The 19,915-nt window shown below is 48.1% G+C and overlaps 1 protein-coding gene and 1 pseudogene across 1 annotated transcript in view; both read left to right on the top strand.

Annotated features, from left to right (window-relative positions):
- LOC112547648 (natural killer cells antigen CD94-like) overlaps positions 1–17,341 on the top strand; it is a 28,547-nt gene extending 11,206 nt beyond the window's left edge. Inside the window, exons 2-7 of the mRNA XM_089771785.1 lie at positions 8,234–8,329; positions 8,730–8,825; positions 11,835–12,002; positions 14,692–14,843; positions 15,413–15,516; positions 16,159–17,341. Of these exons, the coding sequence (XP_089627911.1) occupies positions 8,234–8,329; positions 8,730–8,825; positions 11,835–12,002; positions 14,692–14,843; positions 15,413–15,516; positions 16,159–16,276 (734 nt within the window). The 3' untranslated portion in view covers positions 16,277–17,341. The remainder of the gene's footprint in view (positions 1–8,233; positions 8,330–8,729; positions 8,826–11,834; positions 12,003–14,691; positions 14,844–15,412; positions 15,517–16,158) is intronic.
- On the top strand, positions 983–3,792 carry LOC149525641 (uncharacterized; annotated as a pseudogene).
- Positions 17,342–19,915: the final 2,574 nt, after the last annotated feature.

The following is a 19,915-nucleotide window of genomic DNA, read 5'->3' as shown; positions in this document are numbered from 1 at the left end:
CCTGGGTGTAGTCCCGGCAGAAGAGTGCGCACCTTCCCCACCTCCCACCACTGCCGTGCCGAGGGAAAGGCGCACCGCCACCCGTGCCAGGCCAGCCAGAACTCCTGGAAGGACGCTACGAAGCCCACATCCTCCAGCAGGCTGTTATTGAAATGCCAGTAGGCCGGCCCCGGTCTCTCCGAAGAAAGAGAGGCCTTCACGGCCACTAAATGGTGGTCCGAGAACGGGGCCGGCCTAATGCCAGAGGAGTGGGCCCAGAAGAGATGATTGCGAGACAGATAAATGTGGTCCAACCGGGATTGGAAAGACCGATGACCCACCACCTGGACGTAGGTAAAAACCGTTTCCTCACCCAGGTGGAGGTCACGCCAGACATCCACCAGGGAGTGATGGTCTATTATCTCCCTAAGGACATCCGCGGCAGCCGGGCACTGCTCGGGCCCCGTACGGTCCCGGTCCTCGAGGGTGCAATTGAAGTCCCCGCCCAGAACCAGGCACTCGCCAGGATCCAAAGAGCTGAGGAAGGCAGACGCCCGCTGATAGAAGCGGAGCCTCTCCGAGACGGATGACGGGGCGTAGATGTTGACAAGATTCAATATCAGCCCCTCTATCCGAACCCGGAGATGTAGCAGGCGACCCTGCATGACCTTGGCGGTCCCCAGCACCCCGGGCTGCATGTTTGGGGAGAACAGGGTAGCCCCCCCGGCTTGACGGCCCGACAGGTGGCTGAAATAAACTCTGTCCCCCTACTCCAGTTGCCAGCTAGCCTCTGCGGCCAGAGCCACGTGGGTCTCCTGGAGGAATACGACAGAGTACCTCCCCTTCCGAAGGAAGGAGAGTACCTGACACCTACGGCGGCTGGACCTGCAGCCCCGGGTGTTTAGAGTGGCAATGATGAGTGCCGGCATCAAGAGGGCTGGGGAAGATCCTTATTGGCAGGAGTGCCAGCGGCCCCCGTTGGGCCTCGCAGCAAACCGTGACCATGCCCAATGGTAAGAAGGGCGTCACGGAAGCTGCGGACCCGCTGGTAAGCCGCGGCCTCCCACCGCCCGGTCCCTTTACCCTCCCCTAGGAGGGCCCTTACTATTTGTAGGATGAGATGAAAATCTCCCCAGCGCTGAAGGGCGAGAGCGACTTTGTTCTTGGATCCTCGGATGTCTTCCAAGAAATCACGCATCTCGCCCTTCAGCGCATCTGGCATCGGGGCCTCGGGCCCTCCAACGCCTTGGGGCCAGACCTCTCCCTGAGTCCCGTGACCCATCGACACCAGGTTGCGGTGTGTCTCAGGTCCTTGCTGGGAGGACAGTGGCGGAGGGAGACTGGCCCCAGACGTGCTGAGAGCAGGAGAAATGAAGGCCGCCTCCCGGGGGCCGTCTAGAGTAAACGTGGCAACCCCAGGGGCGGCAGTAACAGAGTAAGGGGAAGAGAAGAGTTCAGGCAGGGGATCAGGAAAAGGAGGGAGACGAGGAAGAGGGGTAGGGGGAAGAAGAGGTGGAGGAGTGGGGAAGAGACAAGGATGGGGGGAGGAGGAAGAGGGGCAGGAAGCTCAGTTGGGAGGGGGTTGGAACAGGGATCAGGAGAAGGAGGAGGGCAAGAAGCCTCAGCAAAGGAGGCATCGGGATGCGGTGCCTCCTTGCAGGGCAGAGAATCGGTGGCAACGGTAGGGGTAGTGGTACTCTCCCCAGTGCCGGGCTCCAGTGCCACAGAGAGTGCAGCACCAGAGGCCTCAGCACCGGGGGTGACGGATATTATCGGGACCTCCCTTCCGCTGAGAGCCTCAAGGGTTTCGGCGGCTGCGGCCGAAACGCTGCCGATGGCCGGGCAGACAGTCGCACCCTGGGGCAACTCAGAGGCAGGGAGAAGAGATAGCAGCGAGTCGGAAAGGGAAGGAGAGGTCTGTTGTTGTCCTTCCAGGACCTGATGATCCCCCTCTGAGGCAGGCGGGGTCAGCCCCAAAGCCTCCACCTCCTGAGAGAGGAAGGCGAGCCTGCTGCCCGCCACCAGATGGTGATCTTTGTCGGTGGCGAGGTCAGCGGTCGCCCCCTCAACGGAGGTGGGAACAGTGGGAGCATCCTCCACAGATGCCCCCTCTTGCAGGGACCCCGGGAGGGAGGTGTTCACCTCTCCCGCAACCGCCGCGGTCACCTCAACCGCTTCGCGGTGCTGTGAATCGTTCGAGGGCTCAGAGGGTGGGACGATTTCAGCGTCCATCCCCATAGGTGCAGGGAGGTTGTCCTCCTCCTCAGTGGGCGGGGTGGAATGCCGAGCACGCTTTCAGCGCCTCCCTGTTGTAAGCTCCCATCCCTCGAAAGAAGGGGGCTGGCCCTGATTGGAGGAAGAGCCAGGGGACAAGGGTGCTGGTAGGAGGGCAAGGGTAGATGACGGCTGGGCAGCAGGGGAAAGGGATGCCTCCCCCTGAGGTAGGTCCTGCCCGAGTCCCGTCACTGACCCCGCCACCCTCTCCTCCGCGGGCCCGACCTTGCTGCTTTTGGCGGTGGCAGAAACAGCACCCGCATGCTCGTCTGGGCCCTGCGGAACCCGAGCGGGATTGACAACGGTCACAGTTGGAGGAGGGGCGACCCCAGGGTTCGGACCGTCAGGGCCACCGGCGATGGTAGGGCCGGTGCCCTCCCGGGCGTCGGGGGTCCCGGGTGCCTCTCCAAACCGGGCCAGGGGACAGTCCCTTCGGACGTGCCCCGTCGCCCGATAGAGAAAACACCGGGCCTCCCCCATGGTGTAGTATACCCAGTACCGGGCCCCTTGATGGGGCACCAGAAATGACCCTTCGAGGGCTTCTCCGCCACGTCCCGCTGGCAGTAGTTGGATTTGTACCTGCCGGCGAAAGGAGAGGACGTGGTGGAGGGTAGGATCTTTGCAGCCCAGAGGAAGGGGACTCAGGACTGACAGAGGCCTCCCCAGGATGGAGAGGAAAGGCAGTAGGGCGGCATTGGGGAGGAAGGGAGGAACGGAGGACAAAACCACCCGTACACCCAGATCCTCCAAAGGCTCGAGGGGAACGTGGACTCCCCCCACCGCCAAACCCCTTTCCACCGCCTCCTGGGCGGCGGCCTCGGACGCCAGGAAGAATACCACCTTCCCGAACATCCTAGAGGCCGCCACCACGGCCGCGGACCCCACCATGCGTGCCAACGCCCGCACGTAGGTCTCCACGTGGGGCGAGGCCGCCACCAAGAGACAACGGACCCCGTGCCTCCTGGTCAGGGTGGGAAAGGGGCCGCGGCTGCCGGGGATGGTATTCTGGGAGGCGGCTTGGGAGGCGGCAGGGCGGCGGCTACCTGGGCGTACGCCCTGGGGCCCGGGACACCGTTGCCCCCAGAGCTGGAGGAAGGAACAGGGGAGCGGGAAGGAGGGGGGACCGTGGCCAGCAGGTGGGTCACGGCCGGGGAGTGAGCCCTCGCCTCAGGAGGTTTTGCCTTCCGGGCGGGGCTCTTGCCCTTCTTGGTCCCCCGGCCCTTCCTACCCTTCAGGGGAAGTTCTTTAGAGGTGACTGGAGGTGCTGCGGCAAAAGCGGTCGAGGCCCCGGGGTCCTCGTCCATTTTCGCTCCCTTTACCACAGTGACGGGGGGCCCGGCAGCCTCAGAGGGGTTCTTGTTTTTAGGGGTGGGCGAGGAAGGTCTGGCAGGGGTGTTGCTGGACAACCCCTCCATTGTGGTTATAGGTGGGAAGGAAGGACAAACAAACAAACAATTAGGGGAGGACCAAAAACACCAGGGGAGGGAACAAGGAGGGAGAGGGAGGGGAGGAAGGAGGTTCACCGCTACCCCCCACTAGGCTGGAAGTGGGGTGGAGGGCGACTGTTCAGAAAGGGGAAAATGGAAGGAGTAAGGAATACAGCTCCCAGCACAGGACGGTAAGAGCGGCTCCTCCGGCTGCACTGGGAATGTGAGAGGGTCAATTATTGAAAGGCATGTGGGAAGTGAAACGGTGTGTGTGTGTGTGGGGGGTAACTAAAGAAGAGTGGGAGGCTCAGGCGCCGAACGAGATGACAGAGGGGGCATGGGCACACGGGTAGAGGAGAGGGGATGCAAGCTGTGCGAAGGGGCCTGCTCAAGAATGCAGGAGGGCAGCAAGATACTTCCGGCCGGGGGGGTGGGGGGGTGGGGAGAGGAAGCTAGTGTGCCCACGGGCGCCTGAGTGGCAGGCTCTCTGTACCTGCTGCAGGACCCACCAGAGCAAGAGAGGGGCGGGGAGGCAAGCAGTGGGGCCAAGGAAGGAGATGGCCCCTGCAGCGCCTGGGGCTGGGGAGGGAGCAGCAACAGCAGCAGCAGCAGCAGAAATGCAGGGGAGACAGCAGGGAGCAGAGGGAACCACCTCCAGTCCCAGCACCCCACAAAAGCTGTGCCAGCTGCTACCTCGGGGCCCAGTTGGCAAGAGGCCCCTCACAAACACTCACACCCCCCCCACAAACTTGTGGAGGGGAATTAAGAACCCCAGGAGTTGCTGTAAAGCAGCCCCCTTACCTCCTCCACTCCAGAGGGAGTAGCAGCTGCAGGAACGGTGAAGTTCAGGCCTGCAACTGTGAAAAAAGGGGCCAGGCAGTCCCCAAAAAGATGGAAAATAGGGGGTCCCGCTCCCCCCACCAGGGTGAGGCAGCAAAGTCCCCCCTGTCCACCCCCACACCCCCAGCAGCTCCTACAGCCAGCTGAGGGGTGGGGGTGGGGAAAGGCTGCCTGCAGACAGAGCAGGCAGAAAGAAGAGGGGACCTGGCCCAGAATGTAGCCAGGGCCTACCTGCCACAACCCCAGTGGCCCCCCACACACACCCCTCCCAAAAAGTGGAGGGAAGGGGTGCAGGGAAGGAAAAAGCACAACAAGCCCAGACCAGCAGCCTGCCGTGATCAGTGGAAGAGTGGCTCCTTTTCCACTCCAGTCAGGAGACAGAGTGGGGCAATACAGTCGGTTCCACAGCTTGGTGGAAGGGGAAAGGGGCAGAAAGAATCAACAATCCTGGCTAATTAGGGGCAGCTAAGACAGGGTGGCTACAAATCAATTAAGGTCCAGGTGAAGCTGATTGCGGCTGCCTTGAGGCCTATTTTAGAACCCTCCCTAGGGGGAGGTGGGAAAGAATTGAATTGAATTGAGAAGGAGTTTAGAGACAGAGTTGAGAGCATAGGCATTGTTAAAGACTACAGGGAGACAACAAACCTCAAATCAGGGCGAGTGAGCCATGTACTGTGACTCCTAGATTGTGGGACAGTGGGCTGAACAGGGGGTCTGGGGCCCAGGAGTGGTATTGATGCTGCCACAGTGTATTCCTGTCATACCATATCTTTTGGGTGGCCTGACTGCCTCAATGGTTGGTTTGGAAAATTTCCATCATGTCTGCTAGATCCCTTCTGAGCCTTTGAAAATGCTCATCTCAAACTCTCCCAAATTTATCTGAGGAAGGGAGTCTTGCCCATGAAGTCTCATGATAACTGTGTGTGTATACTGATTAGTCTCTAAAGGTGCCACAGGATTATTTGTTGTTTTTAAAGTTACAGACTAACATGGCTGTCCCTCTGAGACTTTGAAAATACTCAGTAACTGGTGCTTCCCTCACCACACTGCTCCCTTCCCATGTGTTTTTAATGAGACTGAGGAATCTCCTCATTTTCCTTCCAAGTAAGATGGTCAAATGGAGAAAATCCTGTAGATTTGGGGGGCACCTCCCTCTAAGCATACCACAGAAACATGGGTGCACTAGAGAGAGCTGGGCCCCAGGTCAGAGAGATGGGGCATCCCAGAGGGCTTAGTGATATTTTGAGTACACCGGGTGATAGTCTCATGGAGATCTCTGTGACCAAACCCATCATAGAGTCCCACTGTGATTTCCCAGCAGGGGCCAGCACCTGCAGCAAAACTCTTTTCTAAGGCTGTAAGAGTGTATACCAGTTACCAAACAACAACCTCCATGAAGCACACTGCATTTATTGTTAGGGCAGAAGCATTAAAGAGAATACATTTAAAAAAACAAAAACAAAAGAACCTACATGCTTTCTAACAGCTTACTTGGGGTTACTCCGAGCTCTCACAGGGCTCTCTCAGACGTCACAATTGAGTTTGTCCTTTTAGGTGTCAGTTTTAAGGTCAGAAGCCAGACCCCAAATGGATACTTTAAGGCTACGTCTACACTGGCATGAATTTCCAAAAATGCTTTTAACGGAAAAGTTTTCCGTTAAAAGCATTTTCGGAAAAACGCGTCTAAATTGGCAGGATGCTTTTCCGCAAAAGCACTTTTTGTGGAAAAGCGTCCGTGGCCAATCTAGACGCGCTTTTCCGCAAAAAAGCCCCAATCGCCTTTTTCACGATCGGGGCTTTTTTGCGGAAAACTGTACTATGCTGTCTACACTGGCCCTTTCGCGCAAAAGTCTTTCGGAAAAAGACTTTTGCCCAAACAGGAGCAGCATAGTTTTTCCGGAATAGCACTGATGATTTTACATGAGATCGTCAGTGCTTTTCCGGAAATTCAAATGGCCAGTGTAGACAGCTGGCAAGTTTTTCCAGAAAAGCAGATGATTTTCCGGAAAAACTTGCCAGTCTAGACACAGCCCAACTGTTTCACTATACAGCTTAGGCCTTTGATCTGCAGTTTCGAAGAGCAAGTAGGTAACCCCAATCGATGGCTCTTTCTTCAGGATATAGCTTTGAAAGATCCGTATTTTTTTTTTGGTGTAAAGATACCAGGGAAAAAAAGAAATAAATGTTGAATTCACCATGTGCTTTCTGTCCAACCTCGTACTCTAACTGGCTACAGCCCTTGGGCCAAATCCTGCTGTCCTTATTAGGCCATTGCTGCATGGAACATTTTTTTTTAAAGGGCTGATTCCTTCCCTTGCTTATATTCACAGACAAAGGTACATGTGACATGAGTCATAATGGAAGAATCAGCCCTCAGAGAATTGACAGCCCCATATTCTGTTCATGACTTATCTAAGAACAAGCTTCAATTAAAAATGGTTTTCTATATGAAATCATTAAGTGTGGCTAAGTCTACACTGGCATGATCTTGTGCAAAAACTCTTCCAGAAGAGAGTGTCTACACTGGCATATGCGTTTGCGCAAGAGATGTGCTTTTGCACAACAGCATCCATGCCAGTGTAGACGCTCTCTTGCACAAGAAAGCTCTGATGGCCATTTTAACCATAAGGCTTCCTTGCGCAAGAAATTCATGTTGCCCGTCTAAACTGGCCTCTTGCTCAAGAACAGTTGTGCAAGAGGGCTTATTCCTGAGTGGAAGCATCAGAGTTCTTGTGCAAGAAACACTGATTAGAATGTCAGTGTACTTGCGCAAGAACACGTGGCCGGTGTAGACAGGCAGCAAGTTTTTGCACAAAAGTGGCCGTTTTTGCGCAAGATCGCACCAGTGTAGACATAGCCCGTGTGTTTTATGTTCAGCTATTTGCAGTGGCTACTGCTTCAAGAATTCACTGTTCATACTTCACTATTTTAAACTTTGTGATTGGTCACCTAAGTTACATAGAGTTGTTTCTTCTTCCTAAATGGATGACTCAGATAAAGTTCAATTTGGAAATTGGACACAAATTTTGAACAAGGTGTGTAACTAACCAGTGGCACAGATTATCAAAGACTGTGATAAATCTCCATCATTTGAAGTCTTTCAATGAAGATTGACTCTTTCTTTCCAAAAGATATAGCTCACTTCAACAAACAGTTATTGGTTTTGGAAACAGGAATTAACTGAGGGTACATCTACACTACAAGGGTATTTCAAAATAAGCTATTTTGGAATCATAACTCCCAAAATAACTATTTCAGAATTGCATGTCCACACTACAGGGAAGCCTCAAAATTAGTCCGTGGCAGGCTCCCCTAATGTGGATGCATTACCTTAATTTAGAGCCCCAGGAGGCACTGGGGAGTAATTATTTTGAATGGCCCCGGGGAGAAGTTATTTCAAAATAGCAGCAGTGGAGCATCACTCACCCTATTTCGAAATAGGAATTATTCCTTGTGAAATGAGGGTTTATTATTCTGGAATAAGAAGCCTGTTATTTTGATATAATTTAGAAATAACAGGCTTGCTGTGTGGATGCTCACCTTGTTATTTCAAAATAACGTTACAGTGTTGATGTGTCCTGAGTGAGTTTCTATGGTCTGTATTATATTAACCAGGAGCCCAGACTGACTGCCTTGCTTATTATGAAGCTATGTTTCCACCAGCTGTAATGACAATTTCATAGAGTTGACTCTCCATCCTTATAACCTATCAGAAATCACCAAGCAGGACATAATCTATTCTGATCTGAAGTTTCACGCTCGTTCAAAGCAGCAGAGGCAGCAAACACCCACAAGTGCAGAGGGCAAAGGTAAGCATTTGAGCTGTTATGTTCTTTTATCAAAGTTTTTATACTCAAACATCTTCCTCCTGATGTAGCAACTGTCTATGGCCTCATATTTCAGAAAAAAATGCAATTAGAATTTTATCTATTGTGCCAGGAAATGACACATTCCTGGGAACTCACTTAGGACCACACTGGGCCAAAGCCTGGTCAGAAATTGGGATGTTACAGTTCTAGCCTTTGCTAGGAGTGACTGGTTTCTCCAAGACTTCTCAATTCATGCCAGATTTAGTGAGCACATATTCAATGGCTATTACTGTTGGGCTGGGTGGTTCCTGACTTTGGTAGACTGGTGTGGTTGAGAGCTCTGGTCTGATCCTCAAGACCTACCCATGTTTGCTTTCATTTTCTCTCTTATTTCTGTTAGAAACTCCTTCTCCAGCTTCACCATGGGTCATTACAGTGATTCCGGGGCTCCTTTGCCTGGCTTTGCTAGTAACTGCAGGGGTTTTGGGTGCCATGTGTAAGTATTTTCCAAGAAAGTAACAAAACATTGTGAACAGTTATGAAGTTTAGAAGGGAACTTCTGAAAAGTGTTAAAGTGATGTGTGTAAACGCCTAGCTCAACAGTCTCAGGCTAGTGGCGCTTGCACTAGGCTCTACAAATAGCCCTATAGGCAGCACTTTGAAGTTACATTTTGTGTTGCATCTCCAGTTCTGTAACCTGGGGGGAGGGGTGGTCTTAAGAATCCTTCTGAGTTAAGATTTAAATTGATTTGGGCCACTAAGGGCATGTCTACATTGTGCGGTAATTTCAGGATACTGGCGGTATCCTGAAATATCTGTCTTGCATCTTAACAAGCCATCTGTTATTTTGAAATATTTTTCAAAATAACAGGCACACTGTTTCAGTATCCTGGTAACCCTCATTACACGGGGGTTAAGGGATGTCTCGAAATAGTGTGTTATTTTGAAATTCAATCAAAATAAGATATGCAATTTGCATGGCACAAATTGCGTATCTTATTTTGAGTTTAGGGTGCTATGTAGATACACCCTTATTGTCAACAGTTTAAATGTGGTTAGAAATGGCACCATGACTAGGATTGGGTGATTTTTTTCAGTGAATATTTTGTTAGCCAAAAATGTATTTTTTCCATACACTGAAACTATTTGTAAATCCAGGTAGAATTTGTTGAAAGCTTTTTTTGGGGAAAAAAATCTTTTTTTAAAAAGTAAAATGATTTGTTTCAGTGATGTCAGAATAAAAAGCATAAAAAATGCCTGAAACAAAACTGTTGGGAGAACTGAAAAACATAACTATTTTGTATTGGAGAGCATGCCTAAAAAGTGAAACAAAATGCCCCAATTTTCTGTGTTGTTTCCGTTTTTTCATTTTATTCTGGCTGCTTTTATATCTGAAATTTATTTTGTTTTGGTTTCTATTTTTGTTGCCTTGGTAAGAGAAACTGAAAAAACAAGTTTTTGTTTACATTTTTCCAGATTATTTTAGTTCCAAACAAAACAAAACAAAATTATTTAGCTTCAGTTGTGATATAGAATGGTATTTGGTTCCGATTGGTTTCCTGATTTTTTTAAAGTTTGCTCAATTTACCAGTCCAAAAGAGAATGAGGCCTGATTCTGTTCTTGGTTACTTCAGTGTAAATCATGAGACTAGGTAGCTATTTTTAATGACACTTTTTTCAAAAACATCTTTGGCACATATTTTGTTAGATTTAAAACCTTGGAGTTTGTTCTGTAAAATAGCAAAGTAATATTACACCAATTCCTTAATTCCTTTAAAGTCAGAATAAAACTGAAAAATCCACATTGTGTAATCCATTAATGAGCATGAGTGTTACAGGTTCCTCAGTAATCCACAGAGGATATGAATTGTTACTGAGCTTTCTATATTTGGAAGGGTAGCAGAGTTAGTCTGTACCTGGAAAATCTTAAATAAGGGAGAAAAGGATCAAGGGGAAAAAAAGAGAGAAATAGTGAGTAGATAGTTCAGATAATTACAAGAGGCTGATAAGAACAATTAGCAAACCATCAACTACACAAAAAAACTTGCATAGATCCAAACAGACATCATCTTCCTTTCCAAGTGCAAACAGATGAACATAATACATAAGGGACTGAGGATGAAAAACCCACTGCAATCTATTTATCCCACAGACAGCGATTATGCCACACTCTCGCAAAGAAACTCAGGAACCACCTTATCAGTACACACATCTACACTAGCGATTTCATTACTGGACCCAACCACATCAGCCACCAAATCAGAGGCTCATTTAACTGCACATCCACTAATGGGATCTATGCCATCAAGTGCCAGCAGTGCCCCTCTGCTATGTATATTGGCCAAACTGAACAGTCTCTACAGGAAAGAATTAATAGACACAAATCAGATATCCGAAAAGGCAATACACAGAAACCTGTTGGAGAACACTTTAATCTACCTGGACACTCATTAATGGATCTCCAATTCACTGTGTTATTTCAGGTCAATTCCACAAGCCAATACACAGGGAAAGGTTGGAACTTAATTTCATTTACAAGTTTAATTCTTATGCAAATGGTATGAACACGGACATTGGCTGGCTCACATGCTACCTTCCACATCCTAGGAGGGTAGTGAAGCCCTGGAATTGGTTACCTAGGGAAGTAGTGGAGTCTCCATCCCTAGAGGTGTTTAAGTCTCGGCTTGACAAAGCCCTGGCCAGGTTGATTTAGTTGGGATTGGTCCTGCCTAGAGCATGGGGCTGGACTTGATGACCTTCTGAGGTCTCTTCCAGTTCTATGGTTCTATGATTCTAATGACTTAACCAACCAACAGACGGAGGTTCTAATTGTTCTTATCAGCCTCTTGTACCTATTTGAATCATCCACTTTCTCTCTCTTTCCCCCACCCACTTTTCCCCTCCCCCTTCCCTTATTTATTCTTGGATCTGGACTTCCAATATTTCAGTCATCTGAAGAACTGGGTTGCGCCCATGAAAGCTCATGACACCATCTACATGTTTTGTTAGTCTTTAAGGTCTAACAATTTGTAGTTTTGTAAGTTTTTATATTTGAATATGTCTATACTATGGAGATTATGCCAACCTAGATAATTTGCCATAGCTATGCTGCCATATCCCCTATGTATTGATATGACCTACTCCAATGAAAAGAGTTTTCCATTTGGAATAGGAACACCATCTCACCAAATGATGGTAGCTACCATAGCATTATTCCACTTAGTGCACCTATGTTTTGGGTTAGGCTGGCATAACTGTCACTTATTGGAGTACTTTTTTCATCCCCCTGTCTACTGTAGCTTTGCTGATATATTTTTTCAAGGTTAGATCAAGCTATAAGAGCTCATGATTTTAGCTCTGGAGGTCTCCATTTCAGTCCCAAGATTGTAAGCCTTGAGGGCAACTATTTCTATTGATGTTAGCATCCTTATATTGGAAAAGGAAACTGATTTATACAAGTGTATTTATTTTTGTTTTAACTGATTTATTGGGATATGGATTTAAGTATTCCAGGCTTCTGATCAAGTGAGAAGACTGAATGAAGAATTAATCCAGAAACAAGCTATTCAGAAAAACTTCACCCAATTGCAGAAAACTCTGAAAAACTGCACACAGCAAAGAGATGATCTCCAAGCTCAGAAAACAAATTTCTCAAATGTAATGAATAAGACAGGTATATTGTTCTACCATATTCTCCATGGTAATATTGTCACTTAACCAGAAGAAAGCTCTCCCTGTTCTTGTTAACAAAAAAAAGATACTGCTGTCTTTGTGCACATAGTCTATACCAGAGAGGGTATGTCTACACTACCCTCCTAGTTCGAATGAGGAGGGTAATGTAGGCATACCGCACTTGCAAATGAAGCCCGGGATTTGAATTTCCCGGGATTCATTTGCATAAGCGGGGAGCCGCCATTTTTAAATCCCCGCTTGTTCGAACCCCGTGTAGTGCGGCTACACGGGGCTCGAACTAGGTAGTTCGGACTAGGTTCCTCGAGGTGTACCGGTAGTTCGGAATAGAAATCCTAGTTCGAACTACCTAGTTCGAGCCCCGTGTAGCCGTGCTACACGGGGTTCGAACAAGCGGGGATTTAAAAATGGCGGCTCCCCGCTTATGCAAATGAATCCCGGGAAATTCAAATCCCGGGCTTCATTTGCAAGTGCGGTATGCCTACATTACCCCGCTAGTTCGAACTAGCGGGGTAGTGTAGACATACCCAGAGTTATTCCAAAATAACAAGTGGAGCATCCACACTACCATGCCTGTTATTTCAAAATGAGGGGCTGGTTATTTCAAAATAATAACTCCTGCTTTCCACGAGGATTAATGCTTATTTCAAAATAGTTGTTTAGAAATAGTGTGAATGCTCCACTGCTCCTATGTTGAAATAACTACTCCCCAATGTCATTCAGACTAATTACTCCCCAGTCCTTCCTGGGGCTCTAAGTTGAGGTAGAGCATCCACATTAAGGGAGCCTGTCTCAGACTAATTTCAAGGCTTCCGTGCTGTGTGGACATGCTATTTCGAAATAGTTCGTTTTATTTTAGAATCATAGAGCTAGAAGAGACCTCAGAAGGTCATCAAGTCCAGCCCCCTGCCCAATTCCTTTTGAATTGTTATTTAAAAATAATTTCCTAATGTAGACCATGCCCGTAATGTGCAAGGACCTCATCTAAGTACTAATTACATAGAAACCACAAAAATCTTAGCTCAAGTATGATGTCCTTAATCATGATCCCTGGCTCACTAGCTTCCAATTACAAAAATATGGGCAGCTCCTTCCCAAGTGTAGGGAATAATTCTGGACACACTGGGTGCAGGTGAAAACAAGCAGAGGACTTATTGGTTCACACAGCTGGTGGAGTGCCCATCAGGTGTTAGCCTGGTGAGCACTAACTTAACAAAAACATACATTAGACTATATAAACAGCAGATGGATGGAGAGGAAGTGATTTGATAGGTCTAGCGGCAGAAATGAGATAAGCACATATGCCAATGAAATATAAAGGTTACATAGGATCCCCGCCCATCACCAATTAAACATATTATTACTAATACAAATAATTATTCCCAACAAGCTAAATAAGCCAACATAAACTGAATGGAAGCCCCCAAAATGGACATACTGGATGTTAACCTGTTTTGCGGAAGTTGTGATGTCTACTGCGAGATGACTTCTTCCTTGTGTTGACACAGTCCTTGGGATCCAAGCTGATTAATCTGAAATTACAGGAGACCATAAGGAAAACCGTGCAGTCTGGCCTTATTAGAGTGAGGCCCCTTTGGAATGTAGTTGCCAGGGGAACCAGGGTCGAGTTAACTGCTGTCTGTGTGTTTCCCACGCCTGGCCTTAATTTAGGATTTGAGTTGTCAGTTCTCAGCAAGATACCATGGACTGCCTCAGTTTACCCCTACACCAAGTGACATTTCTGCATAATACAAGGTAAAGACACTGAGAAGCAGATGGGTTTTGACTAATGCAACATTCAGTTAAGCTGAGGTACAGAGTAACCTGCATACACTTCCCTCACGCAGTGCTGACACCGTGCTAGCTCGGTTTTCAGGTTTCATCCCAATTAACAGCCTTACTTCCCGAACTTTGAAAACAATGCCATGATGATGATTCATCCTCAGTGGATGCAAGTTGTTCAGAAAGACATCTCACTGTTGCTACCTCCTGCACAAAGACCTTTTATGAGGGCACAATGCTGTGAGACTTGCTCTCTTTCTCCTCTCATGCTCTCATTACCTTCGTTTTTGATTGGGTGTGTGATCTGTGTATAGCCGGATGGGAAACAGGATTCCTGTTCCATGAACATTTTTGAGAATTCAAAATTTTCCCATTTCATTCTGGTGTAAAAGAGACTTGTTAAAGTTTTTCCTGAGAAGCAGAGAAGCCCTATTGAAGCCAGTAGCCTGATGTTGAGAGGCCTCATGCAGAATGCAACAGAGCCAGAGTTAAGACCCTGCTCTGCCTGGTTTAGAACGAGGCCTGGAACTGAGTATACCATAATTGTGGTTAATGTCCTAAACCCCAGGCTGTTCTGGACTGGTGGTGCACACACCAGCGTGGGAAGTCAAACTCTCCATTCCCAAACAGAACCAAGGTCTCAGAGGGCTAGCTGTGTTAGTCTGTAACTAAAAAAAGAGAGAAAACAACAATGCACCTTAGAGACTAACAAAATATATAAACAATATTAGGAGCTTTCGTGGGCACAGTCCACTTCTGCAAATGCCCAATACAGAACAGAACAGTGAGACACGTATGCACTAGCGAGTGCCCAGTGACATCCAGCATCCAACTGCATCACACCCATCCATGCTGAAACATGACGACTCTGCATTGCTCTCTTGTTCTAGGAGATAGATGCAGTTCTTGCCCTGGGGGCTGGATACAGCATGGAGGGAAGTGCTACCACTTTATCAGTGAAAAGAGAACGTGGCAGGAGAGTAAAGAAGACTGCCGGTCTCATGGCTCCCGCCTGCTGAAGATAGAGAACAAGGAAGAACTGGTAGGGAATTTGGCTTTTGCCTTATTTTCCAAATTGCACTTGCCCAATAGCCCCATGATAGGAAGTGGGGTTTAGGCACAAAATAAAAAATAACACTGGCAAGGTAAACTGACCCTCTGAACTGCTAGATCTGTGTTGTATTCAGAGTTGTGTCCCTAATAGAGACTGGGCAGATTTGGGCACCAGAGCAGGAGTGAACACCAATTCTAACACTGACTGCAGGCGTGATTAAAGGAAGTGTGATGTCCTAGCCTGTTTTATGAAGCACGAGGAGTCAGAGAGTCCATTCCTAGGGCTTGAGTCTCCTCTCTCTCTACAGTGAATTTGGACTTTTCTCCATTAAGTCAATGATATGAAACCCATCTGGAAAGAAAATCGAGCTCTGTCCCTCTGTAACAGAGTCTGGGAATGCTACTGAGTTAATATCTTTGCTGTGTGAGAAGAGACCTTCTCATGTCTCTTATTACTAATACCCCTGGCTGAAATTGTGTTGACTTCTTCTCCAGTCTTTCCTATCCGTTCCCATCAGTGAGGATTGCTGTAAACGATTTACTCTTGTTCCCAAACAGGTTTTCATAAACGGGCTGGTATGTTTTCACTGGATTGGACTGTCCCGTATGGGAGCTGCTACAAGTGTGATGTGGGAGGATGGCACAACTCATTCTACTGGCTTGTAAGTCTATGGCATGTTTAGAATTTGTTCCCTCGTGGTTTATGTCCTTGTGCATTTCTTATGGGGTTTGCACTTTGGCTTTGTTATAGGGCTTAAAGGTCATTGAACCTGGAGAATTATTGTGTATTTTTTACTTTTACAAATTCTGACAGGAAGGAGCAGTTCTATTTGGACTCAATGAATCTAAATGAATAAATATAATAAAACAATTCAATAAACAAATATAAAGAGGTAGTAATATTCCCTTTTAGTACCAATTATTGCTGTAACGCTATGACAGAACAACATATGAATACAGGTAATCACGCATATTCTAAAATGGGAAATTTCAAAGCTGAAACACTGATGTCATCACTGCATTTACTGAGAAAAAAGAGAGACCTCTCCTACCAGTGAAATGAAAGTGTACAATTTTGGTAAATATAAAACAGAGGCCATCTCAGGTGACCTAACAACCTCACACTAAAAAAAATCTAAATCACAGACAAATGCTTTTGATAACTTACCTTGCAGAACTCAGAAATGAAATGAAATTGTTAGATAAGATAACTTCATCCCAATATTTAGGCAGCCAAATGCAATGACACCGTTCATGATTTTACAAAAATGGCATAGCTGTGTTCAATGTAATTTCTACTCCAGGTTCCAAATAAAGAAGAAAATGCCTGGAGAGTCCTGTGTACTTTTAAATGCGGGAGAAGCCGCCACCTACAAATGTACTGAACAATATCGCTATATTTGTGAGAAGAGAGCTGCTTAGCTGAAGCCTGCTGAACAACACAGGATCACAGCATCCATGAGACTCATATCCTCGGATGTTCTAAAGACAATGAGAACTCACAACCCCTTGAATTTGTGATGTTACACAAGAACATAAGAACGGCTGTACTGGGTCAGACCAAAGGTCCATCTAGCCCAGTATCCTGTCTGCCGACAGTGGCCAGCACCAGGTGCCCCAGAGAGGGTGGACTGAAGACAATGATCAAGCGATTTGTCTCCTGCCATCCTTCTCTAGCCTCTGACAAACAGAGGCCAGGGACACCAATTCTGTCCCCTGGCTAATAGCCTTTTATGGACCTAACCTAGATGAAATTATCTAGCTTCTCTTTAAACACTCTTATAGTCCTAGCCTTCACATGACATGGAGTTCCACAGGTTGACTACATGCTGTGTGAAGAAGAACTTTCTTTTATTAGTTTTAAACCTGCTACCCATTAATTTCATTTGGAGTCCTCTAGTTCTTCTATTATGGGAACTAATAAATAACTTTTCTTTATCCGCCCTCTCCACATCACTTATGATTTTATATACCTCTATCATATCCCCCCTCAGTCTCCTCTTTTCTAAACTGAAGAGTCCCAGTCGCTTTAACCTCTCCTCATATGGGACCTGTTCCAAGCCCCTAATCATTTTAGTTGCCCTTTTCTGAACTCTTTCCTAGGCCAAAATATCTTTTTTGAGGTGAGGAGACCACATCTGTACACAGTATTCAAGATGTGGGCATACCATAGTTTTATACAGGGGCAGTAAGATATTCTGTCTTATTTTCTATCCCTTTCTTAATAATTCCTAGCATTCTATTTGCCTTTTTGACCGTCACTGCACACTGTGTGGAAGTTTTCAGAGAACTGTCCACGATAACTCCAAGATGGCACTTGCCGCAGGCTGCCATCTGGGGAGAGGGGGAAATCGGGGGGCTGCAGGAGAGGTTCCACCCCAAAAGCCCGCAGAGCCAGCCCAGTCCTCCCCATAGGGGGCGCGTACCCCATTCCTCCCTCACCTCCTTCCACTTACCCTTCCCTATCCCCTTTTCTTGATGTACAAAATAAAGGACAATTGTGTTAAAAAATGGAATCTGTCTTTATTGAACAAAACTGGGGGAGACTGGGAAAAGGAGGTGGGAGAGGGGAAAAGAGAGGCTGGGAGAGGGGAGGGCAACTACAATGATCAGGGGTTGGGAACAGGTCCCATATGAAGAGAGGCTAAAGAGACTGGGACTTTTCAGCTTAGAAAAGAGGAGACAGAGGGGGGACAGGATAGAGGTCTCTAAAAGCAGGAGTTGGGTGGAGAGGGTGCATACAGAAAAGTTCTTCATTAGTTCCCATAAAGAAGGACTAGAGGACACCAAAGGAAAGGAATGGGTAGCAGGCTTCAAACTAGTAACAGAAAGTTCTTCTTCACAAAGCAAAGAGTCAACCTGTGGAACTCCTTGCTGCAGGAGGCTGTGAAGGCTACAACTAGAACAGAGTTTAAAGGGAAGTGAGATCAAGGCACGGAGGGTGGGTCCATGGAGTGCTATTAGCCAGGGGGTAGGAGTCATGTCCCTGCCCAAGGTTTGTGGAAGGCTGGAGAGGGATGGCACGAGACAAATGGCTTGGTCACTGTCTTCAGTCCCTCCCCTCCAGGGTCCCTAGGGTTGGCCGCTGTCAGCAGACAGGCTACTGGGCTAGATGGACCTTTGGTCTGACCCAGTACGGCCATTGTAAGCTCAGGGCTCAGGGTCGGGGGTCTCAGTGGACCACCTTGATTTTCATGCACTCCTGCTCCTGGGTGGCCAGGCTGGCAGCTCTCCTGCCCTAGACGGCCACCTTCCTGTGCCTAGTGCGGAGATCGTGGACGAGGTCCACGATGTCCGCACTAGCCCAGGTGGGTGCCCGCCTCTTGCTGTCCTGGGCAAGCTCCCGGGAGCCGCCAGCCTGGTCCCGGGAAGAGAGGGAGGGCTGGGGGGCATCGGGTGGGTGGCTCGATCCGTGCCAGGTGCAGGGTCTGCTGGCTGGGTGCTGGCAGGCTTGTACCTGGCACGGGCACTGTAGCCAGCCCGTGCCCCTTTAAGGGGTCCGGAGCCGGGAGGGGGCAGACGAGTTTCTCTGGTGTTGGCCAGAGTGGCCACCAGGGAAACCTGGGGAGGGCTAGCCTCCCACTAGTTCGAATTAAGGGGCTACACACCCCTTAATTCGAACTAGTAAATTCGAACTAGGCTTAGTCCTCGTGGAATGAGGATTACCTAGTTCGAACTAAGCACTCCGTTAGTTCGAATTAAATTCGAACTAACGGAGCGCTAGTGTAGCACCTATGAAAGTTAGTTCGAACTAACGTCTGTTAGTTCGAACTAACTTTGTAGTGTAGACATACCCCCTCCGATTTATGTGCATCTCCGCACCAATCGGCTTTCCCCCATCTCTTAGTTTAAAAACTTCTCTATGGCCTTTTTAATGTTTGGTGCCAGCAGTCTGGTTCTACCCTGGTTTAGGTGGAGCTCCCCCTCTCCCAAAAGTGTCCCCAGTTCCTAATAAATCCAAAACCCTCTTCCTACACCATCATCTCATCCACGCATTGAGACTCTGAAGCTCCACCTGCCAACCTGGCCCTGCACATGGAACTGGAAGCATTTCCAAGAATGCCACCATAGAGGTCCTTGATTTCAGTCTGTTTCCTAGTAGCCTAAATTTGGCCTCCAGGACATCTCTCCTACCCTTTCCTACATCATTGTTACCTACATGTGCCACGACCACCAGCTCCTCCCCAGCACTACACATAAGTCTATCTAGATGCCTTGAGAGATCCGCAACCTTCGCACCACGCAGACAAGTGACCATACGGTTCTCCCGGTCATCACAAACCCAACTATCTATGTTTCTAACGATCGAATCACCCACTACTAACACCTGCCTCTTCCTAACAACTGGCATTCCCTCCCCCTCAGAGGTATCCTCAGTGAGAGAGGATATCGCAACATCCTCTGGAAGGAGGGTCCCAACTATGGGATGGTTTCCCTCTGCTCCCATTGAATGCTCTGTTCCCTTGAGACTTTCATCCTCCTTAAGAGCACTGGGGCTCTCAGACTGGAGGTGGGACAGTACTACAGTGTCCTGGAAAGTCTCATCAACATATCTCTCTACCTCCCTTAGCTCCTCTAGTTCAGCCACCCTGGCCTCCAAAACCAGAACTCGGTCTCCGAGAGCCAGGAGCTCCTTGCAACAGGCGCACACATATGCCACCCGCCCACAGGGCAGGTAATCATACATGTTACACTCGACGCAATAAACAGGATAGCCCCCACTCTGCTGCTGGGCTTCTGTCTCCATTTTTCTTATGAAGAAGTTTAAGTATAAACTGGGCTTCTTTTAAATCTCTGGAATATAGATTATTATAAGAGTTATGTTTTAAAGAAGGTCAGAAGTCATTAGCGCTCTCTAACCTCCCCCTCTAAACTCCCTCTCCAAACTCCCTGTTAGCTGCTCCTGTTTGCAAGCTCCCTGGTGGCTGATTCACAGGCTTATATAGCTCTGGTAGCCCCTCCCCCTGACTGATGCTCAGCCAATTAACAGAGGCTTCTAGATTACAAACCTTTCAGAAGCTCCTTCAAACCAACCAACCACCCAACCAACCAAACACACAG

Source organism: Pelodiscus sinensis, chromosome 1 (genome assembly GCF_052426305.1).
Source record: "Pelodiscus sinensis isolate ZL-2025 chromosome 1, ASM5242630v1, whole genome shotgun sequence".
NCBI lineage: Eukaryota > Metazoa > Chordata > Testudines > Trionychidae > Pelodiscus > Pelodiscus sinensis.
The sequence above is the reverse complement of the archived record's forward strand: the minus strand, read 5'-3'. Positions and strand labels throughout refer to the sequence as shown.